The sequence below is a fragment of the Topomyia yanbarensis genome, chromosome 2 (genome assembly GCF_030247195.1).
Source record: "Topomyia yanbarensis strain Yona2022 chromosome 2, ASM3024719v1, whole genome shotgun sequence".
Classification (NCBI taxonomy): Eukaryota; Metazoa; Arthropoda; class Insecta; order Diptera; family Culicidae; genus Topomyia; species Topomyia yanbarensis.
The window spans coordinates 194,491,717-194,508,690 of NC_080671.1; the positions used below are offsets into that span (position 1 = coordinate 194,491,717).

Here is a 16,974-nt window from a genome sequence, read left to right on the forward strand (position 1 = left end):
TTTATTCCCCACTAGATTCCTTTGCATTCTCCTTTTTCTTGGTTCAAGGACAAGTTCGATACATGAACTGAATAATTTTCGAACAAGGAGTTGTTCGAAAATTATTCAGTTCATGTATCGATCAATTTTTTTCTGCTTTGTAACATTGCGGAATTGGAAAGGTTGTGATCATGACTACACATAAGCGAAAATTGCGAAAAAACAAGTTTGCAAAACTGCCATTTTTCAGATTTGCCAAAATCTTCCGAACAATTTTTATTAATGAAATGGATTCTTGGTAATTTTTTATGCCTGCAATATTTTGTATCTTGGATCCATTATATTGATGAGGGCAACGTTTTTCCATGTCATGGATGTTTTATATGGTTAGATGAGGCCATCTTCTGAAAAATTTTAGATTATGGTTTGGTTGCTGTCTTATTTTTGTTAAATTTAATCAACCACTTATATGCCAAATGTTTGGTAGATACTTGTTCTATTTTGCCGCACATTTTTTGTTCAATTTAATCATTTCTCGACAAACATATGATTACGGCTTGCAAGCAAACTATCAAAATTCACTTTGAAAGGAAATTGCGGACAAAACGTTTGCTGGTCAAACACAGTTCACAGCAGTTTATGGAAGAGAAAACTTTTTTCTTTAATTTACTACCAACATCTGTGGTTTGCGAGTAACGGTTTGCCCGGAATTTCCTTTCAAAGAGAATTTTGACAGTTGACATTTAAGCCGTAATCATATGTTTGTCGAGGTTTTTACTCTTTTTCCGACAATAATTTTATTTGTCAAAAGTAATGATATTTTCTTATAAAATCCAGCTTTTTACGTGCCATAATGGCGGTCTAAATTGTTAAGTTCGTAATACGTTTAATGGACCTTTTTTGACAATAATCGTTTGCGCCAGCTTGACAGCAACGCAGAGATGAAGATGTCAGGCGTTCAATGAATGAACATCCAACGCATTGGACTAACGTAGAATTACTTAATCTCACTGGACGGTTGACGTAAACGATTATTGTCAAAAGGGCCATTAAACGTATTACGAACTGAACAATTTAGACCGCCATTCACGTAAAAAGCTGGATATATAGCAACACTGCCAAACATCATTTCGGTATCCCTGCAGTAATGTTGCGTACGTTGCAAAGTCAGAATCAACCAATCAGAAGCTGGAAAATTCTGACGAAAAATTGGAACGAAAACGCCCCCCCTCTGTTGTCATGACTTTTCTTGGGACAGGACTTGCCGACACCAGGGGTAGGCTGTGGTTGTCAAATCACATATATTTTGCGCGTACCCAACATCTCGCCTCATTCTCCCTCCAAGTTTTGTTGAAGACGGACGGCTTTGGAAAGTATTCCCAAGTGTTGAGATTTCGCGGCGTTTAGTTAAAGTTTTATAACCTTTTGACCGGAGTCGGAAGTGTGACACGATATTTGTGTGCAGAAGTGTGGACTATAAAAAAGAAGTGATTAGCGATTAAAAACAAGATTCCGTTGAGCTTTTTTCACCGTTATTGGGGCAAAAAGTGAAATTCAATCTGTAGCCACGAGGCATCGAAAGATCCTCGTTGCATGAGAGACAGCGACGACGAGCACGGGGGATTTCTAAGCCCCCTGGAAGAAAATGACTCATTAACTGATTACGAATCTGCAACCGACAAACCAATACGACGAAAAATGGAGACCGAAAACGATGACGAAAAATGCGACGTTAAGAAAATGAAAACAGACACCGGACATAACCTAAAAAAGAAGAAAGATAAAATCAAGAATAAAGATGGCGACTCCAATGGCGCTTCCCACGAGGATGGCTGGCAAAGGAACAAATCTTTCAAAACCTTTTTTATTGAACCAAAGGATGAAAAAGTTAAACCTTTACACATTATGGAAATAGCTAAACTACTAAACAACATTAAAGTAAACAAATACACAAAATTGGTAAAGGCAGGCAAAAACCGGTTTAAGATCACTTTTGAAAATCCAAAACATGCAGAAACACTAATTAACTCTAAAATTTTAACAGAACAATTTAACTACAAAATTTTTGTACCAACCATGTTCAGGGAGACCATTGGAGTTGTCAGGAATATCCCACCATCGATTTCGGAAAAAGAAATCCTAGAAAATCTCGAATGTGACAAAATTAAAATCCAAAAAGTAGCAAGAATAAAAAAAATGGTCCAAAAAGAACTGGTACCTACATTCGCGATCAAAATTTATGTGGAGGGAGAGAAGCTTCCTCGAAACATTAAAATTTATGGCTTAAACTTGGAAGTAGATGTATATGTCTACCCCATAAAGTTCTGCTGGAGATGTGTCAGGTATGGCCACAAATCAAAAGCATGTAAAGCAGCTCAGGTAAGATGTGCCAAATGCTCAAACTCAGGACACGAAGTTCAAAATTGCGTTGCACCCAAATCAAGTTGCCTACATTGCAAGGAAGAACATAACGCATTTGACCCAGTGTGTAAAGAAAGGAAAAGACAAAATGACATAAACAAAGAAATGGCATACAATAAGCTTACATACACAGAAGCAGAAAAGTTACACCCTAATCCATCACAAACACAATTTCGCCTTCAAAGACAAGACTTTCCATCACTCCCAGATTCTGAAACTGAAAAAGACAAACCAGGCCACACAAATAACAATACTAACGGTACCAAAAATGCGACTAATAACAATAACCAATCCAGATACTCTAGCTCTGTCCAAGAATACATCACAAAAACAGAATTGGAACAAATTATTAACACACTCAAGACAGAAATAGTAAAACAACTGAATGTAAACAAACTCATTAACAGAATAAAGCAAATACAGGAAACAATAACGAATTCAATTAAACACTCCGACAACGATAACACATTAACAGATAACAACCAACTACTAATCAATATAAATAATCAACTTAACGAACTAACCAACCCAGAAATACTACAAAATCCAAAACCGCCGAACATTCAGACAAAATCATGGACAAGTTCAGAAATTTAAACTTTCTACAAAATAATATCAATAGCATCCGACCAACGCCTAACCGTTCGTTACTTATACATTTAATGCAACAACATAAAATAGACATAGCATTCCTAACTGAAATATGGCTGAAACCCGATGAAAATTACAACTTCCCGGGCTACAAATTTCCTAAACAAACCCGTGACAAAGGTTACGGGGGCGTAGGAATGTTAATTAAAAACGAAATAGACTTTCAAATACTAAAAATGCCAAATATACAGCCAATAGAAGCAATCGCAATTAAAACCATTAATACTCCAAAACCACTCTTACTGATTTCAATATACATTCCACCCCATCCAATTAACAATAATCAAATTAAACATCCTCTCCAACAACTTCTTGAGTTCATTGACTTACAAAAACTAAACACAATCCTTGCTGGAGATTTCAATGCCCATCATCCGTTATGGAATAACTCAAATAAGATTTGCACCAGAGGGGAATTATTAGTAGATTTAATCGAAAATAAAGACTTGTTGGTAATTAACGATGGTTTTCCCACTACGGTAAGACCCCCGAACTCCACACCATCCGCTATAGACTTAACTTTAGTTTCGTCTGAACTAGCTCCAAAAACAGAATGGACCATTTTAGATGAAGAAATTTGTGGAGAACACAAAGTTATTTTATTCCAAATAATCAATGCGGCGAAAATATATACATACAACACAGAAATAATTAATAAGACAAAATTAGTAGAAAATCTAAACACAGTAGAAATAAATAACATTGATACCCCGGAAAAATTAATAAACATATTCAAAGAAAAAATATCAGAAGTTAAATACAAACCTAATAAAAAATACCAACCTAAAAAATGGTGGACACCTGAAATTAAAGAACTTCTTGAAATAAAAAATAAATACTTGATCGCCTACTGTAGTAATTTAACCTTAGAGAACTTTTTATTATTCAAAAAAGCTAGAACTATACTAAAAGCAAAAATTCGCAAAGAAAAAAGGAAAAGCTACCACCAACTAACAGATACACTAACCCCAGATCTAAATGTAAAACAATTATGGTCTACTGTAAAACTAATTAGCGGAGGATTTCCAAAAAAAAATAATTTAAAGATCCTAAATGACTTGAATCATTCATCTCAATTTATGGACAAAAACTTCCCAAATATTGAGGAAGAAATCGAATACACCTTAGAACCTCCTGCAAATAATTTATCAATAACCAACTCTGATGTTACAGAAATTATTAGATCCAAAAAAGACACTTCAGCCCCCGGACCTGACAATGTCTCCTACCTTATACTCAAAAAACTAAACGCGGATTTTATAACACAAATTAGTTTGATATGTAACCAAGTATTAACTTCAACATCAATTCCCGATGACTGGTTGAACATCAAATGCGTACCAATTTTGAAACCCGGTAAACAAGACAATAACCCAGACTCTTTTAGACCCATCTGCCTCATATCTATTTTTCTTAAAATAATTAAAATTACCATTAAAAAAGAATTAGTTAAATTTACGAAGTTGAACAACCTCGTACCAAAATACTCCTTTGGATTCAGAGAAAAAACGTCCTCTATAACTTGTGTAAACACTTTAATTTCTTTAATAAATGATGCTAAAAATAAGAAGGAAGCTATTTTAGTAACTTTTTTAGATCTTACAAAAGCTTTCGATAGCGTAAACATTTCAAAACTCCTATCCATGATGAAAGACAATGGTTATCCACCGGAATTAACAAATTGGTTATATCTGTACCTACGAAAAAGAAACATAATACTAGCACTCAATGACGGCAGCACCATAGAAAGACAAACAAATAAAGGGCTCCCTCAAGGATGTCCTTTATCTCCAATCTTATTTAACATTTATACCGCTAATCTACATTCAGTTGAAATAGAGGGTGTTCTTATACAATTTGCGGATGACTTTGCCTTATTAACAAGTGATAAGAACATATCCTTGGCTAGCGATAAAATGAATACATCACTAAACACCATCTATTCAAAATTATCAGAGTTAGATATGCAAGTGAACCCCACGAAATCCGCTACTATTTGCTTCTCTAATAATATAAATTACAACTTAAATATTTCTATAAACAATAATCCAATTGAAATAAAATCAGTCCATAAATATTTAGGCCTGTGGATTGACCATAAATTAAACTACAAAACTCATATAACAGAAACAGCCAATAAAGCAAAAAGAAAAATTAATATCCTAAAAATGTTAAGTAGGAAAAAAGGGGGATGTCACCCTAAAACCTTGCAAAACATTAACAATTCAATAGTAAGATCTGTCCTAGATTATGGTATTTCAGTATACGCATCAGCAAGTAAAACAACTATCAACACACTAGAAAAAGTTCAAAACTTATCAATTAGAACTAGTTTAAGACTACTCCAATCAACCCCTATTCAAGTTATATACGCAGAATCAGGTGAACTACCAATCAAATACAGAGCACAATACTTAACATTCAAAGAAGCCATAAAATCATTATATTATAAAAATAGTCCAACTACAGTAAAACTTATGGAATTAATCAACACAGATGAAATGCCTAAATATTCTTCTTTTTTGGAAAAAACAACATTGCTTAATAACTATCATATCTTACAGTGTAAAACTAATCCCACACCAATGATCGACATAACTAGATTAAAAAACTTCATAATTCGCCCTAACATACCAAATTTGAACAAAAACAAGACCCCCATACAAATGCAAAAACAACTAACGTTAAATCTCATCTATGATAATTACCCTAACCACTACCAGATATATACTGATGGATCCAAAACAAAAGAAGGAGTAGGAGTTGGAATTTATGACAACGAAAACAGAACTTCATTTAGTTATAAACTCCACTCGACCTTTTCGATTATGAACGCCGAGTTAGTCGCAATAATAGAAGCGATTGAACACGCCATTAGCATCAACCAACTAAAACTAGTAGTCCTTACCGATTCTCAGAGTAGCTGCCTTGCACTACTAAACAAATATAAAGACGACAACTATCTTATAATAAAGCTTTTTTCACTGATCTACTATAATAATTTTGAAGAACTAGTCATACAATGGATACCAGGTCACATAAATGTTTTAGGAAATGAAAGAGCAGATGCTGCAGCCAAATTAGGTATCAAAAAAGCAACTCTAGAACACTATCCAATCACCCTAGGCGACTGTTTGCTAAATTTTAAAACTGAATTAATGTCAGAATGGAACAGAGAATATATTCAACTGTCTAAAGAAAAAGGAGTTCAGCACTTCGAAATAATGAACGAAATCGAATTGAAACCATGGTATCATAATTTAAATCTATCCACAACAGAAACCATCTCTATGGGACGAATCAGAACATTTCACACGGCCACAAAAGACAGACTGGTAAAATGGAACTTAATTAGATCAGACATTTGTAATACTTGCAATACACAAGAAAATCTTATACACCTACTTTTTGATTGTACTAAATACTCGAAGACTAGACAAAAATTTCCCGTGCTGTGTAAAAAACAAGACTTCAATATCATTCTAAAAGACAGAAAACAGATTGATTATTCACAGATTGCAGAATTTATCGGTGAAACGGGAATCAATGTTTGAATCCAGTTCGCGTACTTTAAAACTAACAATAAATCCTATACAAATCACTTGTTTTCAAACCCCGACTGTACAATGAGCACACACAATGAACCCAGTCAAATTGTTTTGTTCGCGTAACCGTCGTTTTAAACCTGAATTTTAGCTTGACACTTGGTTAATATGGACCAAACAGGTCTGGACCATTATAAGGGAGAGAAAAAAAAAAAAAAACATCTCGCCTCGGTCCAGCACTTTGGACCCCGTTTTTTGGTTACTTCACCCTAAAAAGAGAATATAGGGTAAGCGGTTTCGCATGTTTCGTGTACTAGTCATTGACATATTAGTATTCGGTATTAGTTATTGCTGTTTAACCATGATTATCAAGTCCTGTCCAGCTGATGTTGGGTACGAGATACTTGCTAGACAGCATCCCCCTGGCCGACACAGATGTTTTCTTTTTTTGGTCATTCTATCGATCGTCTCATATAGCCTCTCTTGTTGCCTCGCATAGTTTAAGGTTGGACAGAGAAACGGTAAACTTCGCAAACGAAAAAAGCAGTTTTTTTCCACACCGTATGTCAGATCTTCATAAAAATCAATCAGCAGTACTGTAACAAAATTCTATTGTAAAATGTTACAGTACTGCTGATTGATTTTTATGAAGATCTGACATACGATGTGGAAAAAACTGCTTTTTTCGTTTGCGAATTTTGCGCATTCTCTGTCCAACCTTAAATGAACTGGCGGCATTTGGCATTTTACGCTATTTGCATGTCTCGTCTCAGGTCTCTGCTAATTTGCACTGCAGTTATTACCACAATACTTGCAATACTTTGACTTTATATTATTATTTGGGACAAAAACCATTCGTCCTGATGCCACATATGACGCACCGCATATTCAGCAAACAAAAGACAATGTTATTGAAGTAGAAACCGTAGAAACACGAATGGATGGATGGATATGTCCAATGTCAGAATAATCATTTATTTTTTTTATTTCTTAATGAAAGTTTAACCGACCCAATCGAGATTCAAATATATCTAGCTAATGAATGACGAAGGTAAACCAAGCGGGATGGGTTGATGTGATAAATATATCAGCATTTTGCAGCCAGAGCAAATAATTGCACTGATTGATGCTCATAGTTGTTTTCTTTGTCAAAAACATCAAACAAAACATTCAATTGTCAGAGTATTACCTATATTATATAGTTACTTCATATCCGTTGGTTAAAACTAAGAGTTAACGAAATGTTAATGGTAAAAACGAAATGCACATACGAAAACCTTAAAAATGATAGTGTAGGGAGAAGATACTTTACAAAAACTCTTCGCACCAATCGTTCAAACATTGGTAGCAGTCGGCCGCTTGCTTGGAGTTGGCTCCGCACGTATCCTTCATCCAATCCTTAAAAAGTTCGGCATCTTTCTTGAGAAGCAAGTACTGCCCAAGCACGGTGTAGGCCTATAGAACAGTAAATCGAGTTATTCGAGTACCAGTCGTTTGCATATTAGGGTTGCGTTACCTTGTCAAATCCAGCATTATCTAACCGTTTCCCTAGCACGTCCCCCACACCGGCAAGATCGGTTACTGGTTTATCTCCCATAGGCTCGGCAACAAAATTTCTATGCTTTTGCGATGTACTCGACATGTTGTAGGTTATGTGGATTAACTAGAAAATACGAAATGTTGAGATCTAGTTTAAATTGCAGCGTGAATACTTACCAAAGAATTAACGTAATAAATCAAACGTTTTCCTGTTTTTTCACGAAATATGCACGACAATGATACGTTTACACTTTTTATGTTTGGTTAATCGAATATGACAAAATGACAGTTTGGGATTTTGAAACTTATTTGTTTGCAGGCCGTTCCGCTGACTCTACACAATCATAACTCTACACAATCACTCTTCACATCAGAGCTGCCAGACGATTTTGTTAAAAATCTATCGAAAAGAAAATAATCTGTATTTGTCTGGTTTGTAGGTATTTTCTAATGTGGGTTTTGTTTGAGGCGAAACTGAGTCAGTTCCCAACCCCAACTGCTGTCAAAATGTATGAACTGACAGCGGTTGGGGTTAGAACCTGACTCAGTTTCAGGTTCAAGCGAAATCGCCATAAGACAAGACGTGACAATAGGGGTGGGGGGGGGGCGTTTTTGTTCCAATTTTACGTCAGTATGGTCCAGCTCCTGATTGGTTGATTCTGACTTTTTGCACCGTACGCAATAGGTTTGTTCCAGTACACGGAAGTCACTCCCTGTTGCTCCGGAGCAAAAAATTCTTGCTCCTTTTCACTCCGATTTGCTACCAGAAGAAGAAAAAGAAAATAAGATAATACAGGAACGATTTTCTCCCTGTTTGCTCCGGAGTACTTCCAGTTTCTCCTGGTACTGGAACAAACCTAATGTTACTGCAGAGATATCGCAATGATGTTTGGCAGTGTTGCTATATTTATAGGTAAAGATTGTCATTACTTTTGACAAATAAAATTATTATCGTTAAAAAAGTAAAAATGACTAAATTGAACTGAAATTGTGCGGCAAAGCGAAACAAATGATTATCATGCATTTACCGTATACGTGGTTAATTAACTTTAACAAAAATACGACAGAAACACACTAGAATCTAAAATTATTCAGAAAATGGCTTCATCAAACCTTAATAAACACCCATGACATGGAAAATCGGTTCCCTTCATCAATATAGTCGATTCAAGATAAGAGTTTAAAATATTCAAATTCATTGAATAAAATTGATCATATTCAGCCGCATTCATTTTCAATATTCAGTGACGCAGCTGAAAATGTCAAACGAACAAACCGCCAATTCATCCATAGAGATTTTCATTCGTCTCCGATTTATTACACGAAGCGACCGTGCATCAACGAATCAAACACATCTAAGTAGGCCCTGGCACAATGTAAGCGATGATGATTGTTGTTTCATATGCTTTACAGGCATTTGAAAACATTTTCCTAGATAATTAGTGAAATGAATATATTGTACGATATTCAACTGAATGAATAACATGGATATTAGAAGGAATATTTTTTCTATTCACCGCGAGTTGCTTCAAGTTCATTTTCAGCCGTCAAAAAAGAGCTTCGATTATTTTTAACTCTGTTCAAGATATATAATATTGTCGGCATAAAATAAATTAACAAGACTCCATTTTCATTAATAAAAATAGCAATACTGTTCAGAAGATTTCGGCAGGGTGAAAATGTGCGAAAGAAGAATGTCGAAGGAAAAATAAGAAGCCGATTGTCACGTCTTGTCTTAGGGTATTTTCTCTAAGGGTATTGTTCCGTACGGAAAATAATAAGCGTGTATCATTTGCTCTCCCCTTGTTTGCAAGAAAATGTGCGCCTTTTCAAGCAGCCGACGCTATAGCAAAGTGGCGCGAACGCTCACAACCATCAGCGACCGAGAGAGAAAATTTTTCATTCTTTGTTAGAACACCGAAGAGGTAAGATCGACTAAGGTGATGTAAAAATACATGTGATTTGAGGAATAGTCCGAATTTCCAAGCCTGAATCCTCCGAAAGTCCATTCGACAAGTATTTTCCGAGCTTGAATCCACGCCACACAGTCCACCCGAAGTTTTTATTCCGCGCGAACATATGGTCCCAACGACTCGGATGGGATTTGAGTGATTACGAGGTCAATTGGAGGATTACCCGAAAAGTGAGAAGAATATTCCTGCTTTTAGCAGAACAGTGCTAAAATAGAAACATTCCTGCTTGAAGCAGAACAGTGCTAAAAAAAAATAAAGAAGATGCCGGTGGACAGAACCCCACCAAAAACTGACGATAAGGAGGAATCGAATTTCTTGGGATTCGATGATGGAGCCAATGTGACACTTCCTCTGGTGCCTGTCATTTCGAATGACAATGGCATGAGTGAAAAAGATGGGTCAACAATGAAAATCAAATCGCTTACTCGCCAAAGGGAACAAGCAATGAACAAGATTCTTCGCATTTACGAGCAAATCAACATTCCGCTTCAAATCGAACTGCCAAACCTGAAAGTGCATAGCGCCAAATTGCAAGCAGCATATAGAGAGTACTCTGGGTTTCATAGTGAAATCATTGCGATGATTCCAGACGACCAAGTGATGGCACAGGAAGCGGAATATGTGCGCTTCGAAAAGTATTTCGACTACACATCGGCTGCAGTCGAGGCTCGCATCATGCAACAAACAACGATTCGACCGAGCCCACCGGCACAAGTAGTGATTCATCAGCAGCCTTTGAAGGCACCCATACCTACATTCGACGGCGAGTATACCAAGTGGCCAAAATTCAAAGCCATGTTTCAGGACGTGATGGCACAGTCTCGCGATTCAGACGCGATAAAGCTTTATCATCTTGATAAGGCTTTAGTAGGAGCAGCTGCTGGTGTACTGGACGCAAAAACAATCAACGAAGGGAACTATACCGGTGCCTAGAACATTCTCACGGAACGGTACGAGAATCAACGAGTGATAGTGGACACGCATATCCGTGGTCTCTTGTCAATGAAAAAAATGGCCACAGAATCATACAAGGAACTCCGCACTCTACTCGACGAGTGCCACAATCACGTCGAAAGTTTGGAATACCTGAGCCAGGAAGTGAGTGGTGTGTCCAAACTAATGCTTGTTTACCTGTTGACTGCAGCTCTGGATAAATCGACACGCAAGCAATGGGAGCAGACATTGAAGCCAGGTGAGTTGCCAAAATATTCCTCCATGATAGCCTTTTTGAAGTCCCAGTGCCAAGTACTGGAAAGATGTGAAGCTGCCTGTCCGCTCCAAATACCAAAGCCAGTTCCAAAGCAGTTTACATCGTCGAAGGTCGCTAATCAGCGATCACGTGCCGTAACAACGAGTTCCGATGAAAACAGTGAAAAATTGTTGGAAAAATGTGATATTTGTGAAGCCCCCCATCGAAACTATCAGTGCAACAAACTAAATACACTTTCGAGTGCCGAAAAGTTCGAAAAGATCCGATCCGCCGGAATTTGTTTCAACTGTCTCCGTAAAGGCCATCGATCAAAAAATTGTCCCTCTACTAAGACCTGTCGTAAATGTCAGAGACGGCACCATACCCAGCTCCACGACGACGACTCAAGGCCTAAACAAGAATCCAAATCCAACATCGCAGTCGCCGATCACAAAGCAGAAGAACCTGTTCAAGGCACATCCGCCGTGCAGATCCCGGGAGCAGCTCAGCAACCTGGAACCAACGTTACAACTACTTGTCACTACGACAACACTCACACGCCAAAGACAGTGCTACTGCTAACAGCAATGGTCTTAGTTACAGACATGAATAATCAAATCCGTCACTGCCGAGCGCTCTTAGACAGTGGGTCCCAGGCGAATTTCATAACTGAGAGTTTGGCCGACACACTTGGAATGGAGAAGAAATGTGCCAACGTTCCCATATCTGGAATTAACAATGTTAGAAGTCTAGCCCGTGACAAGGTGGAGGTACATTTCCAGTCCCGATGCAGTGATTTCCGAGCTTCACTCGAATGTCTGATAACACCCAGGATAACTGGCATGATTCAAACAAAGGACATCGATGTAACGGATTGGATGCTCCCAGAAGGTATACAACTGGCAGACCCGACTTTCTTCAAAAGCAACCATGTGGACATGTTAATTGGCGCAGAGTTGTTCTTCACACTGATGAAACCAGGACATATAACACTCGATGACGATTTACCCGAACTTCGAAACTCACACCTTGGATGGTTAGTCACTGGAACATACCGATCGCGGAAACACGACGAAGATATTCAGTACTCGCATGTAGCATCTCTTGAATTGGTAGAAGAATCGATTCGAAAGTTCTGGGAGATAGAAGAAGTACCAACAGTCAATACCATGTTATCAGAGGAACAGAAATGTGAAGACCATTTTGTATCCACCTACGAGCGAGACCAAACCGGACGATTTATGGTTCGATTGCCCCTTAAGGATAATGCCGACCAAATAGATAGCTGCCAAAATTTAGCATTAAAAAGATTTTTCATGTTGGAGAATCGATTACAGCGCAATTTATTTATTTATTAACAGTTTAAGGCCGAAGTGGCCTGTGCCGTATACAAAAGATTCCTCCATTCCACTCGGTCCATGGCCGCGCGTCGCCAGCCACGCAGTCTGCGAAGGGTCCGCAAATCGTCTTCCACCTGGTCGATCCATCGTGCTCGCTGCGCGCCATACAGAGCTAAAAATCCAGTACACCGATTTTGTGTAAGAATATCAGAATCTGGGTCACTGTCGAGAAGTGCAAGTGGCAAACGACGACCCAAACTGGAAGCCATACTATATGCCGCATCACGCGATACTTCGCCCAGGCAGCTCGTCGACGAAGCTTCGTGTTGTCTTCGATGCCAGCGCAAAATCTGCTACAACGAACCTGTCTCTCAACGATACACTGCTGGTAGGTCCAGTGGTGCAAAGTGACATCATTTCAATTATGCTGAGATTCCGGCAACACCGGTATGTCTTTACGGCGGACATAATGAAAATGTACCGTCAGATTCGTGTTCATCCAGACGATACGCATAAGCAACGCATTTATTGGAGAGACACCCGAACGAGCCGCTGAAGATTCTGGAACTGCTTACTGTAACGTACGGTACAGCTTCAGAACCGTATCAAGCCACCAGAAGTCTGATCCAACTCGCCAATGAGGAAGCTGAAAGTTTTCCTGCTGCTGCAAACATCATTAAAACCGATTGTTACGTTAATGACATCCTATCGGGTACGACTACAATCGAAGAAGCCATCGATGCCCAACGCCAGCTGAAGGAGATGCTGGCCCGAGGAGGGTTTCCGGTACACAAATGGTGTTCTAATTCGCCCGAGCTACTAGCACACATTCCTGATGAAGAAAAAGAACCGCTGAAACCGCTTGCAGATCGCCATGTCAACGATGTCATCAAAGTGCTCGGCCTACTATGGGAACCGACCACCGACGAGTTATTAATTGCTGGATGCACGAAGCCAGTAACAAATTCCGACACAGCTGTAACGAAGAGAGCCATTTACTCAGAGGTAGCTAAGCACTTTGACCCGCTAGGGTTTTTTGCACCATCAATCCTTTTGGCAAAGCTACTAGTCCAACGACTATGGCAGTGTAAACTGGATTGGAACGAGCCCGTGGATGAAGAGAACAAAAACGATTGGATCCTACTCAAGAATGCGCTACCTGATCTACTACAGATCAAAATTCCACGTCAAGTGACGTTGACTGGCGCAGCCTACTATGAACTCCACGGATTTACAGATGCCTCCATGGTAGCGTATGGAGCCTGTGTTTACGTCCGGAGCATATTGTCAGATGGCACCGCCAAAGCTTAATTACTGACCAGCAAGTCAAAGGTTGCTCCACTACATCCTCTCACGATTCCTCGCAAGGAATTATGTGCTGCCCTTCTGCTGACTAGACTAATGGCCAAGGTAACACCTGCTCTTACCATTCCCATTCGAACGATAGCACTCTATTCCGACAGCGAAATAGTTCTAGCTTGGCTGAAGAAACATCCCTATCAGCTTGAAACGTTTGTGTGCAATCGTATCGCAGAAATTCAAGCTAATACTTCGAACTACACTTGGAATTATGTTCGATCAAGCAACAACCCGGCAGACATCGTGTCTCGTGGGATGCTACCCTGCGAGCTAAAGACCAATGAATTGTGGTGGACCGGCTCTGAATCCATCAACTCACCAGTCGTCAACTTTGAGCATGTTAGCGGCATCCCCGATGAAAGGTTACCAGAAGTGAAATCAAATGTGGTAATAATGACGGCGCTTATCTCAGAACCGCTGGCAATATTTGAAACTTGCAGTTCGTTTCGTCGACTTCAATGGATTATAGGATGGATCCTACGCTTCTCGGATAATGCCCTAAAAAGGAAGAATGTTAGAATCACTAATCGAAATCTTACTGTACAAGAACTACGGCGGTCCATGATTGTCATCGTGCGGGTAATCCAGCATATCGATTTCGAAGACGAAATCCTACGAGTGAAAACCAAAACACCGTGCAAACGAATTGGAAATCTCAACCCGATTTACACCGGCGATGGTGTGCTTAGGGTCGGAGGACGGCTCAAGCACTCAAAACTTCCTGAAGAGTCCAAACATCAATTGATATTACCGCATGCTAGTCCAGTCACTCATCGATTAATTCGCGACATGCACCAAGAACTACTCCATGTTGGACCTGCTGCGTTACTTTCGGCAGTCAAACAGCGTTTTTGGTTGCTACGTGCTCGATCAGCAATTCGCAAGGTAACTAGATCGTGTGTAAAATGTTTCCGCACCAATCCAACTAGCATTTCGCAACTTATGGGTGATTTGCCACGACAACGAGTTACACCGTCCCCCGCATTCAGCATCACTGGCGTGGACTATGCTGGTCCGATTTTCGTGAAGCAAGGAGCTTATCGCCCGAAAGTAGTTAAAGCCTACATAGCGGTTTTTGTGTGTATGGCCACGAAAGCTTTACACTTAGAATTAGTGTCGGATCTAACAACTGATGCCTTTCTTGCGGCTCTCCAGCGCTTCATTAGTCGCAGGGGACTTGTATCTGAAATGCACTCAGATAACGCAACGAATTTTCATGGTGCCAACAACGAGCTGCACAGATTGTACGAGATGTTCCGGAATCAACCCGAAATCAACAAAATTGTGCAATTCTGTAATACAAAGGAAATTGAATGGCACTTCATTCCACCAGATGCACCCGAATTCGGTGGCTTATGGGAAGCTGCCGTAAAATGTACCAAGACGCACCTAAAACGAGTGATTGGAAATACGACGCTTAATTTTGAGGAAATGGTTACTATTTTGTGCGAAATAGAGGCTGTACTTAACTCCAGGCCACTTTTCGCCTTATCTGGTGATCCTGCTGATCCCGAAGTGATTACTCCAGGTCACTTCCTGATTGACCGCCCAATGACTGCGCTACCTGAACCAGCTTTTTACAACTGCAACATGGGTCGGTTGAAACGCTGGCAACATCTACAGCTGCTTCGAGAGCAGTTTTGGAGGGCCTGGTCCAACGACTATTTGAGCAGTCTGCAGCCGAGAAAGAAAAACTGGACCACGTCCAACAACGTCCGACCAGGTATGATTGTTTTGCTGCGCGACAAGAACCGTCCTCCGCTTCAATGGAAACTGGGCCGCATCACTGCTGTCCATCCTGGTCCGGATAATCTGGAGCGCGTCGTGGAAGTTTTCAGCGAGAACAAGTTTTTTCACGTTCAATTGCAAAGCTGTCAATTTTACCTATTGAGGAAAATCAAGGCCAACCTGATCAGTTAGAAAATGTTGAACCGAAAAGTCTCAACCGGGGGGAGGATGTTCCGTACGGAAAATAATAAGCGTGTATCATTTGCTCTCCCCTTGTTTGCAAGAAAATGTGCGCCTTTTCAAGCAGCCGACGCTATAGCAAAGTGGCGCGAACGCTCACAACCATCAGCGACCGAGAGAGAAAATTTTTCATTCTTTGTTAGAACACCGAAGAGGTAAGATCGACTAAGGTGATGTAAAAATACATGTGATTTGAGGAATAGTCCGAATTTCCAAGCCTGAATCCTCCGAAAGTCCATTCGACAAGTATTTTCCGAGCTTGAATCCACGCCACACAGTCCACCCGAAGTTTTTATTCCGCGCGAACAGGTATTTTCACAGATAACTGACGATTAGGCTCGATTTGAATCGTGTGTAAATACCTGCTACTGAGATTCCGAATAAATCAGACGTCTGAAACACGTTTGGAAAACGTTTGTAGATGGCGCAGTGATCGATAAAATGCAGTTAGAGTGCAGCTGTCAAACACGTATAGCAAACAGCTGCGCAGATGGCAGTAGTGAAACATGGATTTCCAACGTTAATCAATTTGAAAGTTTACACAGGTTTTTGAAGAAATTTTACTCTAGACTAAACGTCTATTATCTGTGGTATTTTGATACCTGAACCACACTTCTCGACAAACATATGATTACGGCTTAAAAGCCAGCTGTCAAAATTCTCTTTGAAAGGAAATTCCGGACAAACCGTTACTCGCCAATCACAGATGTTGGTAGTAAACAAAAGAGAAAAGTTTTCTCTTTCATTAACTGCTATGAACTGTGTTTAACCAGTAACAGTTTTTCCGAAATTTCCTTTTAAAGAGAATTTTGACAGTTGGCTTTTAAGCCGTAATCATATGTTTGTCGAGAAGTGTGGATCAGGTATCAAAATACCACAGATAATAGACGTTTAGTCTAGAGCAAAATTTCTTCAAAAACCTGTGTAAACTCTCAAATTGATTAACGTTGGAAATCCGTGTTTCACTACTGCCATCTGCGCAGCTGTTTGCTATACGTGTTTGACAGCTG

The 16,974-nt window shown here is 39.4% G+C and overlaps 2 protein-coding genes across 2 annotated transcripts; one reads left to right on the forward strand and one right to left on the reverse strand.

Annotated features, from left to right (window-relative positions):
* Positions 1–7,765: 7,765 nt before the first annotated feature.
* LOC131678675 (barrier-to-autointegration factor) lies at positions 7,766–8,471 on the reverse strand. Its single transcript, XM_058958917.1, has 3 exons — positions 8,313–8,471; positions 8,113–8,259; positions 7,766–8,051 (listed from the first exon to the last, which is right to left on the reverse strand). Exons 2-3 carry the CDS (start codon positions 8,236–8,238, stop codon positions 7,905–7,907), a joined length of 273 nt encoding a protein of 90 aa, XP_058814900.1. The 5' UTR covers positions 8,239–8,259; positions 8,313–8,471; the 3' UTR covers positions 7,766–7,904.
* A 5,567-nt stretch (positions 8,472–14,038) lies between these two features.
* Positions 14,039–15,916, forward strand: LOC131679968 (uncharacterized). Its single transcript, XM_058960711.1, has one exon. The coding sequence runs from the start codon at positions 14,039–14,041 to the stop codon at positions 15,914–15,916; it is 1,878 nt and encodes a 625-aa protein (XP_058816694.1).
* Positions 15,917–16,974: the final 1,058 nt, after the last annotated feature.

Coding starts and splice junctions, on each gene's coding strand:
- LOC131679968 (XM_058960711.1), top strand. CDS start 14,039: ATGGCCAAGGTAACACCTGCTCTTACCATTCCCATTCGAACGATAGCA.
- LOC131678675 (XM_058958917.1), bottom strand. CDS start 8,238: ATGTCGAGTACATCGCAAAAGCATAGAAATTTTGTTGCCGAGCCTATG. Junction 8,052..8,112: donor ATAATGCTGGATTTGACAAG/GTAACGCAACCC, acceptor ACTGTTCTATAG/GCCTACACCGTGCTTGGGCA.